Source organism: Typopeltis vanoorti, chromosome 16 (genome assembly GCF_054136105.1).
Source record: "Typopeltis vanoorti isolate ZY-2024b chromosome 16, IOZ_Tvanoo_1.0, whole genome shotgun sequence".
NCBI lineage: Eukaryota > Metazoa > Arthropoda > Arachnida > Uropygi > Thelyphonidae > Typopeltis > Typopeltis vanoorti.
The window spans coordinates 110,617,633-110,630,494 of record NC_143564.1 but is presented as its reverse complement, the minus strand read 5'-3'; the positions used below and the strand labels follow the sequence as shown (position 1 = coordinate 110,630,494).

At 34.4% G+C, this 12,862-nt stretch overlaps 1 protein-coding gene across 2 annotated transcripts in view; it reads left to right on the top strand.

Moving 5' to 3' along the window:
* The window catches only part of eIF3j (eukaryotic translation initiation factor 3 subunit j), a 192,270-nt gene that overhangs the window by 71,004 nt on the left and 108,404 nt on the right, over nt 1-12,862 (top strand). For both annotated transcript variants that reach the window (XM_090406482.1, XM_090406484.1), the window contains exon 5: nt 10,216-10,336. In XM_090406482.1, coding sequence (XP_090262608.1) covers nt 10,216-10,336 — 121 coding nt within the window. The remainder of the gene's footprint in view (nt 1-10,215; nt 10,337-12,862) is intronic.

The window sequence follows — 12,862 nt, the reverse complement described above, 5'->3', positions numbered from 1 at the left end:
AAAAATTGTGCCTAAGTAGCTGAAATGTTTTACTTGTTTTATAGGTTCTCCATTCACAATACAGTTTATTTTCAATACTTCTGACTATTTTCATTGTCTTTGTTTTGTTATTGGTGACCTTCTACCAAATCTATTACAGTAGTTATTCAATTTAGTCAAGGATAAAATAAAGAGCCGAGATTAGCATCTCCAATTTTGATATCAGGTTTAATACCGCTTTCCTTCATAATGTGATCCATATAGATAATAAATAACAGTGGAGATAATGTAATCCTTGTCTGACACCAGATTTAATATCAAACCATCTTCCTGTACTTCCTTCAATTCTAACTGCTGAGTTACAACTCTAATAAAGGCTAAATATTGCTGGATATAATGCTCCATTAACACTATACAACTGTAGCATTTTGAATTGCTTTTCTATTTGATGATTGTACATCAAATTTGGTTCACCTTAATCCTTCGCAATACATTTGTATCTACCAGCAGTATATAGCAACCCATGAACCAGCAGCCAGCATAACGTGAATTCACACTGTTCATTGTTTAACCTTTTTCTTTACTAGAAATGTTAACTGTTATTACTTTGCTTGTAGTTTTTTTAATTTATTTGCATTATTTCCTGATGATGTGAAACAATGTTTTTTTTCACAAAACTAGTTGAATTAAAACAATTTCTTTTTGCCTTCTTTATGAGTGGTTTAATACCAGAAAATAGTGATTCTCTAATATGTCCTTTCTCCACGGAAGCCTACACATCATAAATCGGTCCAAGCACAGAGCCCTGTGGCACAGCACTAATCAATTGCCTTCTACTGGATTCTGCTCCTCTATATACTACTTTTTAGTATCATTCCATCAGCTACCCATTTATCCATATCACCAACTTCCTATCCATCCATGTTTGTTGTAGTTTGCGTAACATTAGTTCCACATGGTATCCTGTCAAATGCATGCAAAATTCAGCAGTATCATTGTGTTCGTTGTTGGAGGTTTAATGGAATATTATCAGCACCGAGAAAGGATTAAAACTAATTTTAATGCTTCCAATATTTCTTCTCAGTCACAGATACATCTTCAGGGATTACAAAAAACTTTTTGTAACAACACACACAAATACAATACAACAGTGAGTGAAACTAAATTCCTATGTAGGTGGTATGCCCTCTATGGGCGATTGCAGGATGTAAAGATGGATTTCTGATAATTAATGTTTCCCAAATTTTGGGAAGTTTTATGCAACTGTATTTGTTTAAATTAAGTTGATTTCTGAGTGCAGATGCAGATTCAAAGAACAGTCTTTCTTTTTTGAATTTGCTATGGTGGAGCATGGTTGTTTTTTCTAGGAGATCCTGTGGGTTGTATCCAAAACATGGTCTGCAAGGCCAGATTGACCATAATCATGATTGCAGATGTATGACCTGTGTTCTTCTAATCGGATGGTTGCTGATCTGCCTGTTTGTTCGAAGTAAGCCAGTGTACAGGAACAAGGTACTCTATATATACTCCAGGCACTGAGAGAGGAGGGAGCTGATCCTTGGTGGAACGGATAAGGGTAGCAAGTTTACGCAAGTTTATGGTGGGGCTTAAAAGCTGTATGGAGGTTGTACTTTTTTTTTAACGATCTGGCTAATTTTTATGATGTACCACAGATGTAAGGTATGGTGATGGCATTTCTGAAGAGATGGTCAGGGAATGGAGAAGGACTTGGTTATTTTTTTAATTTTGTAATCATTTTAGCCAGAGTTAGAGTTTTAATAATGCCATATTGCTGAGAGGGGTGGTGGTGGTGGGAGAGTTTGTGAATGTATCTGCCTGTATGAGTAGGTTTTCTATATACCGAGAAAGAAAGATTACCATTAGGAAGGCGTGTTACTAAGGAGTCTAGGAAGGGTAAACTATTGTTATTTTCTTTTTCCATCATAAACTGGATTCTTAAAGGTAGACTATGGAGGTGACTGAGGAAGGAGTCTAATGTGTCCAGGCCAGCGGTGGCGAACCTTTTTATGTGCGGGAGCCAGAAATTTACCAATTGAATTGCTGACGTGCTGGGCAGTTTTTAAGATGGGAAAAATTAATCTAACTTAATTAATTTATTTATAAATTTATAATATATATATTTATATTTTATAAATAATATTTTATTTTATTAATAATATTTATTTATATATAAATTTATAATATTCAGTGTAAAAATGATTATTGTATTATTAAATTGATTTTAATGATTTTGGTTTGAAAAAAAAAAAACAGTAGTGAGAAAAATATTTATGCATTGTAACTCACCATCAAAGTTAGCTGAGTGGGGGAAGCAGCAGAAGGACATCAACTGGTTGGTGAAACGCTTACCATATTTATCGAAAATAACTTGCCCATTAAAAAACTTACCTCGCACATGAAAAATGTTTAAACATGTTCACCTCAAGACGATAGTAACTCGCAGTTAACGACACACACCCTCCCCAACAGCCATTATACTGCAGATGCAGTATAATGGCAAGAAAAACAAATAATTTTATTGTATCCCTGAATAAGGTGCATAGACTTTTGCAGTCTGTGTAATATATTTCTCAACAAATAGTGCAATTACAGACAGATGGAATAAAAACGGTGCCAACTAATGAATCACGTGTCCCCTCCCACAGAAACAATGCTATTCTCAAAAATATCTTATAGAAACCCTTCAGTAATTTGAATGCCTCAATCATATCACCCCTTTTCCGCCTATCAACCAATTTCTGCAACCCACAAATCTTCAACCTGTTCTCATAAGGTTCATTCCATAGACCTGTTTTAATCTTGGTCACTCGTCTCTGGATTCTCTCCACCTCCTTCCTATCAAGAAGAAACCCTGGTGCCCATATCTGGACACAGTAGTCTAGATGGGGTTATCAAGGCTCGATACAGAGGAACAATAACCTGTTTGTCTCTGCTTGTTAAAGTATTTTTCAGCAACCAAGTGATTTGATGAGCTGATTTAGCCACTTTTGCGATGTGCCCCCTAAACTTCAACTCCCTATCCACCAACATTCCCAAATCCCTGGCCTCGTCAATCTCCTGGAGTTCAGTTCCACCAATGTGATATACTGCTGCTAATCTTTTCACCCCAAAGTGCATAACCTTACACTTTGCCACATTAAATTGACATCCATTCTCCTTAGCCCAGTCCTCCAAACTATCCAAATCATCTTGCAAAATTTTGACATCCTGTGTACTCACTATTGCTCTACCCAACTTTGCATCATCAGCAAACAAATTAACACTTCCTCTCAGATCCTTTCCTATATCATTAATGAACAAATAGAAAAATAGTGGTCCAAGAACAGAACCCTGCGACACACTAGTCACAGGCTGTCTTTTGGAATCTACTCCTGAATAAACCACTCTCTGATATCTCTCCATCAACCACTCTCCTATCCATCTCACCAACCCTATATCCATCCCCATATGCTGCAGTTTACTGGTTAGAATTCCATGTGGTATCCTGTCAAAAGCCTTAGCAAGGTCCAGTAGAATCACTGTAAATACATTACCCTTACCTAGTTCAGCCGTCACTGTGTTATCAAATGAGCAAGTTACTGAGGCGTGAATTGTTAAATTTAATGTGTCGTTTGTGTTCTTATTAACGAATAGGAATTGTGTGTCCAGTTTCACCAATATAAAGTAAGTTACAGGTGCGATGGAGGAGTTGAATGTTTTTTAATTTTTTAGGTGGTTTAAAGGTAAGCATTAAGATTGTAAAGGTGTAGAATTCTATTTATTTTAACTGATAATCTTTTAATGTATGGGATAGCTATGGTTTTAATGTAATCAATATTATATTCATTTTTTGATGAAGTTTTATAAAGAACTTTATTGATGGTATGTTTGCTATAGCCATTATTTATAAATGTATTGTTTATAATTTGTAATTCTTGTTTAAGAGCATGTTCATTAGAGCAAATTGTTATAGCTCTGTTTTTGAGGGTGTTAATGACTCAAGTTTTTGTGAAGTGTTGTGATAAGAGTTAGCATGTATATATTGGCCAGTACGTGTAGACTTATGGTGGACAGTGAAGGATAAACTGCCTGAGGGGAAGGAAGTAAATTTGGATTTTCAGTTTGAATAGTGTAAATTGTATACGCTCGTGTTGTTTGTATCAACTTATGAACTATAGTCCAACTAACATGATTAAGAAGAACACTGGTAAATTACTTATGTCTTTTTCTTCATGGCCATCGGAGTGTTAAAAGAATGTTATCTCATTATGCCTGCTTCCCCAGAATATATGGGATTCCAAAGGTGCACAAACATACGTTCTGCTTTGGTTGATAGTAGAAGGTATAGAGAGTCTTAATTATCACCTAACCAAGAAATTGCCCTCAACATTCAAGGAATTGGTAGATCATTTCTCCTCCTATATAAAAATCATTCTTCACTTCATAAACAAAATTGAAAGTATAATGCTTAGCACTTACAAATGTCCCTGAATCAGTAACACAATTCTTCTCATACAGAACAAATTTCCACCCAATGTTATGGCTCTCTATGCTCACATACTGCGTTCCGGTTGCTGTGTGTGGCAAAATAATTTTTACCTATAAAAAGAAGGTACAGCCATGGGCTCACCTTTAACTGCCCCCCCCCCCCCCCCCCCATCCAAATTGCGAACTTTTACATGGAAGCTTTTGAGTAATGTGCTCTAGATTCTTTTACTTTAAAACCTACAGTTTGGCTTACATACATTGACAATGTTTTTGTTATCTGGCCACACAGCCGCCAAACTTTAAACACCTTCCTCAGCCATCTGAACAAATAACATGAGTGTATACACTTTACACTATTGAAATTGAAAATCCAAACTCACTTCCTTTCCTGGATACACATCTTCCCTCAGGCAGTCTATCCTTCACTGTCTACCACAGGTCTACACATACCGGTCAATATATATATATATATATATATATATATATATACACATGCTAACTCGTAGCATGTATTAAAATTTTAATGACTCGGAGTCATTAACACCCTGAAAAACAGCTTGTTATACTCTGAATGAAAGGACAGGTCAAAACCTTTACCTTCATTCAGATTTAACACGTTTTATCAATTCCGGAGCCAGCATTAATATATCAAGAGAAAAATTACCAATTGTAAATTATCAGTTACGTTAATATTTAAGAAAGCTTTACCTAATGCATCATATTGAAAATAATTAAGTGTTTTGTGAAGATTAAACTATGTGTAATCTATATAAGTGCTGTTACAATGTTGAAGGCAAAGGACAATCCGATTATACAGCAATGGCCTGAAGTCATACACATGCACCTAATAGAATGCGCATGCGGATGTCCTCCAAAGAGCTCGCTAGGGGAGACTAGGTGCTGAAAGGAGTGACGCGTCATTAGGAAAGGGAGAAATCAGGATGACGTAGGCAAGAAACATAGGGCGCATGTTTTAAAAGGCGCTGCACCGCCAGCTCGTGGCTTTTTTTTCTCGTTCCCTGTACTGGAGTGGTCATCGACAGAGAAGTCTATTGTGAGGTCATCGCAGCAAGCGGCAGTGTCCATGGGCAATTCTAGGCTATGAAATGACCTGACACGGTCAAGTTCCAGATCACGCTGCAGATCGAAAACCCACGCCCAGCCAATTGATGAGTGAGCGAGGAGCCAGAATTGCTTCCCCTGTCAGCGATGTGTCATGTCCGAATTCAACTGATGTGTAGAAAAGCCGAGGTAAATCTGAAAAGTAATCTGGAAATTGAAGGTGCTGTAGGGATACACATGAAGGCCTAGTGCATCCCCAACTACTGGTAATGTAGACTCTTATTTGTTATGTAAAATTGTGTAGGGGACAATAATTAGATATAGGTAAAATCTTCAACTCAGGACTGAGCCCTCATTGAAAGAACTTTAGGAGTTATGCTGATGAAACTTAGGAACTCTATACTTTAATTGGAATAATAGTGTGAAGATAATTGTGAATGTATAATAGTGTGAAGATAATTGTGAATGTATGTGAATTATAGAAAGAAGAGCCTCTAATGGTGTTATATATATAGATGAGATTAGATATTTGTTAGAATTAATGGTATGGAATTATGATCTAATATGTTAAAGGAGATTTAGCAATCATAAGTGAAACTACTCACTTCCCAATATTATCAAGATTAATTTTCTGTCTGTAAGAATTTCTTATAACATGTATTATGTCTATTCAGTGAATTAAATGTTAATTTCTTTTGAAAGTAATATGAAGACTTGCCTGATTTCCATTTTACTGAATGTTCATAAAAATTCGAACCAAGGCGGAAGGTAAGAATAACAAACATAAAAAGGGGGGGGCTACGACTGCGAGATAAATCCTAATAGTGAGATTAATTGAGAATACTCTGCTAAGTGTTTAAGAATTACGAGACAGTGTGCTGATCTAGACTTTGGTTCTATGAATAAATATTCATCAAGTATATTTAGGGTGGTGCAGTATAAATATAAATTTTTCCTAAAATTAAAAAGGAACCAGTACCAGAATTGAAACAAAGGAATTGGCGCCAATTAACGACATTTCCTTTGTCTTCATAGCCCACGTGCACATCTTGTAAAATTGCTCATCGGCCTAGATTGATAGTTAAGACATGACTCACTGATGTTAGATTAAGAAATTACTGAAGGGGGCAAGTCAGAACAGAAGATATATATATATATGTGAATACAAATATTAAATTAAAATTGGAACCAAGTTTAACAAGCTATAGCAATTTGCTCTAATGATTAAGCTCTTAAATAAGAATTTCAAATCATTAGCAATACGTTTATAAATAATGGCTGTAGAAAAAACCATCAATAAAGTTCTTCATAAAACTTCATAAAAAATGCTTATAATATTGATTACATTAAAACCATAGCTATCCCATACATTAAAAGATTATCAGTTAAAATAAATAGAATTCTACACCTTTACAATCTTAATGCTTACCTTTAAACCACCTATAAAATTAAAAAACATTCAACTCCTCCATTGCACCTGTAACTTACTTTATATTGGTGAAACTGGACACACAATTCCTATTCGTTAATAAGAACACAAACGACACATTAAATTTAACAATTTAATAAAGCAGGCCTCTCAGATCATGCTCTTAATATCCTCTGCCAAATTGATTGGAAAAGTATTTGTTCTCTACATCCTACAAAAACTTGGTATGAATGCAAATTTAAAGAACCTGTGAAATTTTGATCAACCATCTTAATCTTAACAATAATTGTGTCATAAAAATCCCAAGCATTTGGATGGCACACATTCAGCCCACTTCTTCAGGAAGTTCTTGAAGTTTTCCAGCAAACTCTTACTTTATGACTTGAAGCAATAAATTCAACTCTTATTGGCCACCATATACTGTGTTTGAATTTATATGAGAGCATGTTGCTCGCTAGCTTAATATATCTCTTAATGATTTGTAACTATAATAATAATGACAAGACTCTAGCTTTGAGTAGTTTTTTTTTTTCACCAGAGGTCAAGCTAGTAGTTTTAATGGTCAACCACATTACTCTGTCTTTAGCATAGCATGTAGATTGTAATGTAGCTTGTTTCTTTGTATATATGTTTATACTCCAGATGATGACTTTGATATGACGGTCGAAACGCTGAGTGATTATTTTGATTTATATTAAACTGAAGTTTTACTATAACATAGTAGTTTCAATAAATTTTAATGAATTCTCTTAAAACATAGTGCCCAAACAAAAGTTTTGCTGATTTTATTTAAATTAAAGCAGCTATAATTTAAAATTTACTAATTGAAAACATTGGTAAGATTTTTTCCCCATTCCTTTTCTATTCCTCTGGTTCCATACTAAAGACTTGGGGATATAAAAACAAAAAGGCTATGATTTCCAGATTTGATATGAAGATTATAGCTCCTTTTTTATATAAATTTAAATTTGGTGCTGAGCTTCCTTATTTCATTAAAGCATCATAAGGTTTATATTGCCTACTACACATTGTGATCCTGACTTGAACTCCTGTAGATTTTATCAAAATGAAATGAAGTACACTCTGAAATTTTGTATATTATCTCCCCTGTTATCATAACTTGGAACATTGTGATAGTTTTATAGACCTCTTCCCACAACTACATGCCTCAATGAGACTTGTTAAAACTCACTTTTAAAAACTATTTGTGTAATAAGTAACCATTGTACTTTTTATTTTTAAATAAAATAAAATTTGCTAATCACCTTATTTCTCCAAAGGGAGTAGGTGAAGCTGGTTTTGCCCTAACTTTTTAAAACTGGTAGGCAGCCAAACATGACCTTTCTTCAATCACAGATAGCTGGTCCAAATTTATCAGTGATTTTAATTGGCATCCTGGGAAGAGTTACAGTACACAGTTTCTGCCATTTTGTGATATGAAATAGTGCAAGTTTTGTGGTCAGTTTTTGAGTTGTGAGATTAAAAATCTGAGTTTCTGGGAGGGAAAAATTTTACTTTCCAGCACTAGGGATTGACTAACTCAGGAACTAGGCAAAGGATGTCTAAGAAAAAGTTCTGGTTCACAACTAGAGTCAAACTTATAATGCACTAGGCTGCCTGAATTTCCATTTGACTTGCATCTTCTGCAGTAAGGAAATTAGTAACCATTCTGCTTCATATATGGACCTGTAACAGCTACCATTTTTGAACTACTTATGTGCTGCACTCAACTTTTTTACATATTTTAGCATTTTTTTGCACTGCTCATGTGATGGAACTAATACTCTCGACTCTCTGGTGTTTAAAGTTTTCTGCCACATTCAAATTGGGTGGGTGGAGGTATTACTTTTGTACTGCTTCTCATATGCTGTGAATATTCATGTAACTTTTCCACAGTTCGTTGAAGTATATCATTTTGTTATAGCAGTGTTTTCTGCAGGAAGAGTATAGTGGAGACAAGCCAAAATGGTAGAATTTTCTTTCTTTTTCTCTCTCTCTCTCTCTGTGTGTGTGTGTGTGTGTGTGTGTGTGTGTGTGTGTGTGTGTGTGTGTGTGTGTGTGTGTGTGTGTGTGTGTGTGTGTGTGTGTGTGTGTAAATTATAATTTTGTTCACTTTTGAGATGAAGTTATTCTTAAATAATTGTGCTTCGAGGAAGAGATGTGTTTTAGAAAAATGTCGCAGTCCAGGGGTGGAGGATGAACCTTGAATATTAAGGTTCAAATTGAACTTTTCATTTTACAAAGAGTAATTTATGATTTCTTTAAAAGTATCTTAAGAATTCTTTTAAAAGCAAAAAAAAAGGAATATTACATCTAATTGTAGACTGAAAGTGTATGTGAGTTATTCTGTATGTTCATTCTCTTTCTCTGTGTGTGTGTGTGTGTGCACTGCGTAAGCAGTATGACCCTAATTTTTTATAGGCCGATTGAAATGTATACAAAAATGATTTTTTGAAAACGTTTTCTAACTATGCAATTTATCGAACTTAAAATCCATGTAGTTATCTGCAATTTTTTTTAGAAACTTCTCAGCACCAAGTCATAAACCATGTGATTTGTGTCTAGTGTACCAATTATGGATGTATATTTTTTATTTTGAAGTAGCAAACCACACACTTCTTGTCACTATGATTGTTGTGCTGATAAGTAAGTGATGTCACAGATATTGATATTAGACTTCACAGTTATAGTAAAGCTATGCAGGTTTTTTCTTCTTTTTGAGGTGGTGGTGGGGAGAGGTTGTGTTTAGGTGATAACATGCGATTCTCTAACCAATAGAAGTTTGAGAAAAGATCACAGATCATGTGACTCTTTGTAAATACTTTTTTCAGTCGGCTTTTCTAGTATTATGCTGAGATTTGGTGGTGATCAGTATGATCTGAGCATGGTTCATAGAAACATTCATCTAACTTGAATAATTAATTCTGGTTAATTTGAACATCAAAGGGCTGAGAATTAATAATTTTCAGTCCTTTGATGTTCAAATTAACGATATGCCAAGTAACTTCAGGTTTACTATATTTTTACATTAATTTCACATTGATTCACCATTTGATACTTATAACCTGTTCATGTAGGAAAATTTTGTTCATATGATTTGTAGTATTTTATGAAATAAAATTAATCCCAGCTAGATATTTTTAATCATAGAGAACATAACTCAAAGATTTTGCTTCTTATGAAAGTTATATAGATGTTATGTTTCATGTAAAAGTACTACGTTTAAATTTTATTTTAAAATAAGTTTTGCTTTTAAGGAAAGTTTAGAAAAAAAATCAAGTGATGAAATAGTAACGCCTGAAGAAATCTATGCAGAAAAATTAAAACAACAAAAACTTCAAGAAGATGCAGATTTAGAACTTGCAAAAGAAGCCTTTGGTAAGTAAGTAAATTTTGATAATTTGTCTTTTATCATATTATCTGAAATAATTTATGTATGGCAGGAATCATTTGGTGAACTTTGTGCTCATTAAAAATCCTGCTATTTCTCACAAGATCTTCATGTATGGAGGAGGAAACCTTACTGTATAAGTAAGATTATAATAATTTTACTGTAATGTGAACAAATGTTATTGTAAACTCACACCATTCAACGAATAGGGATTTCATCTGATATTTAATGTTATGTGTCACAACATTAAAATCAAAAGAAGGATACAGTACAAAATGCTACACAAATAGGAACTTACAAACTTGCTGTACTTGTCTGTGTATCATGAAATTCATATTTTCCATGTGATTTGGTCAACTGAACCATCATACATTGTAGACTGCTTTTTGACCTTTCACTTTAAACAGCTGATATAGATTTTCTTGTATGACTGAATTGCCAGCCTACAGAAGTGAGACAATTGTGCATTCTTCAACAGCAGTTAATTGACTTAAAAAACATTTTACAAATCAACATGGTTAGTTTTTAATCCAGTAACTAATTTTTTTTTGTCAGTATGTATACACATTTAAGTTTCCAAAAGTCATCTCAGGTGCAGAGGAGAATGTCTGTAGCTTGTGATTGAAATGAACTGTTGTACTTTGCTTTGTTCTTCATTTATTGTCAGTTTAATTTAAAATAGTTGACAGTACTTACTGTACAGTAGTTCATTTACTATGAATTGTTGAATTCATATGAAAAGGAGTATACCATTGAAGAAGAAAAAATTCAAGAACTTAATCCCAACCCTAAATTTATATATAAAGACTTAAGAGGCTTTTGAAAAAAAAATTGACTGTGGTCTAAAAACTTGGAAATTGATGTTCCAAATTTTGGGCAAAGTCCAGATGGTCTTAGCTGTGGTCTTGTATACCTTGTCATGTACTAAGGAAATTTATCCATCCATCCATCCATCAGTGGATTTAACAGGCACTTAAGCACCCATAGCCCTTGGACTTCCCAGCTGTAACACAAGGATAAGGTGGTTACCCCTATACCTCTAAGTATTCTTGTCTGTAAATTTTGTGTAATCTACTGGCTGGCTTGTCTGTTTTGAGGGATGATAAACCCGAGTTTTCAGGTGGGGGAAAAAAACCCTACCTCTGTATAAGACCAGATAAAGATTCCTTGTGTCACTGACTGGAATTAAACCCAGGTCTTTCTAACCAGAGGGCTTCATCTATATTGTCTGAGCTGCAAAGATTCACCAAGGACATTTATCAAGAAAAGAAATGGTCCATAGTTCAAAAGAAACTACATATAGACTTTTCATTTTATGAAGCTGTAGACAATAAATTCTCTAACATTTTCACTTTTACATGATTTAAATAAATGTATATTTCTTTATCATATAAAAGGGAAATTAAAATTTGATTTACTATGGCTTGCTTATTGACAGTTTCCAGAACCATTTGATGTTGGAGTGATGAGAGCTTGGTCCACCTTTACCACAAGTGGCCTCAGTCCTGAAGATACTTCAGGCACAAACTTTGTTTGCTTACACTTGGATAAAGGATTAAATTTATTATAGTCTAACCAAGTGGGAAAAAACTTCCAACATCTTTCTCTAAATCCAGAGTAATTTAATAATAAGGTGAGACACCTTTTGGCAACTCGTATAGGTAGGGTCTACTTTATGTAGAGGGTGTTTCAAATTAAAGTATTCCTATTCTGCAGAGGGAATGAGCAGATGAAATACTTTCAAACTAAACTTGGTGGGTATTTTGACGAAAAAAAAAAAAAATAGAAGGGAAAAAAATTCAGAAATTACTAATAGGGAAATTATGACACTGTGAGCAGGAGAAAATTACATTGATGTGAACTGGATGGTTTGCAGTTATGAAATGATTTATAGTCTGACAAAACAAACAGAGTTATTTGATGGTGTTTATTTTATTCATTTCATAAAATAATTTGATACATAAAACGTCACACAGAGCCGACATGCTACAAGGAGTTGTCAAGGAGATCTGGATGATCAATGGAGGTGATGTTCAATGTGTTGGCCTTTGTGCAGCACCAATAACTAATACTGTCATACAGCATTGTTAACAGTGGAATGCAACTGATCTGTTGAATTATTTTGCGCATGATGGACAATTTTGTCTTACAAATCTGCCAGGTGGAGAACTTTGTCCCGATACACCATGCTTTTGAAGTAATCCCCAAAAATCTGAAGCTGCAGAGGATTAAGGTCTGGTGAACAGTGGCCATTTCATAGCAAATGAGCAACTAATTATCCTTTGTTATAATAAATTTATTTTAATCCTTTATCCAAGTGTAAGCAAACAAAGTTTGCACCTGAAGTATCTTCAGGACTGAGCAACTCGTGGTAAAGGTGGACCAAGCTCTCATCACTCCTTATCTTAGTATCTCCCATAATGCAAAGCACATCTCTTTGCAGATATGTATAATGCTATGCATCAAGGGAAGGGCCACTACCCATACCTGTTTTGACCTTATTGAGGTCTCAT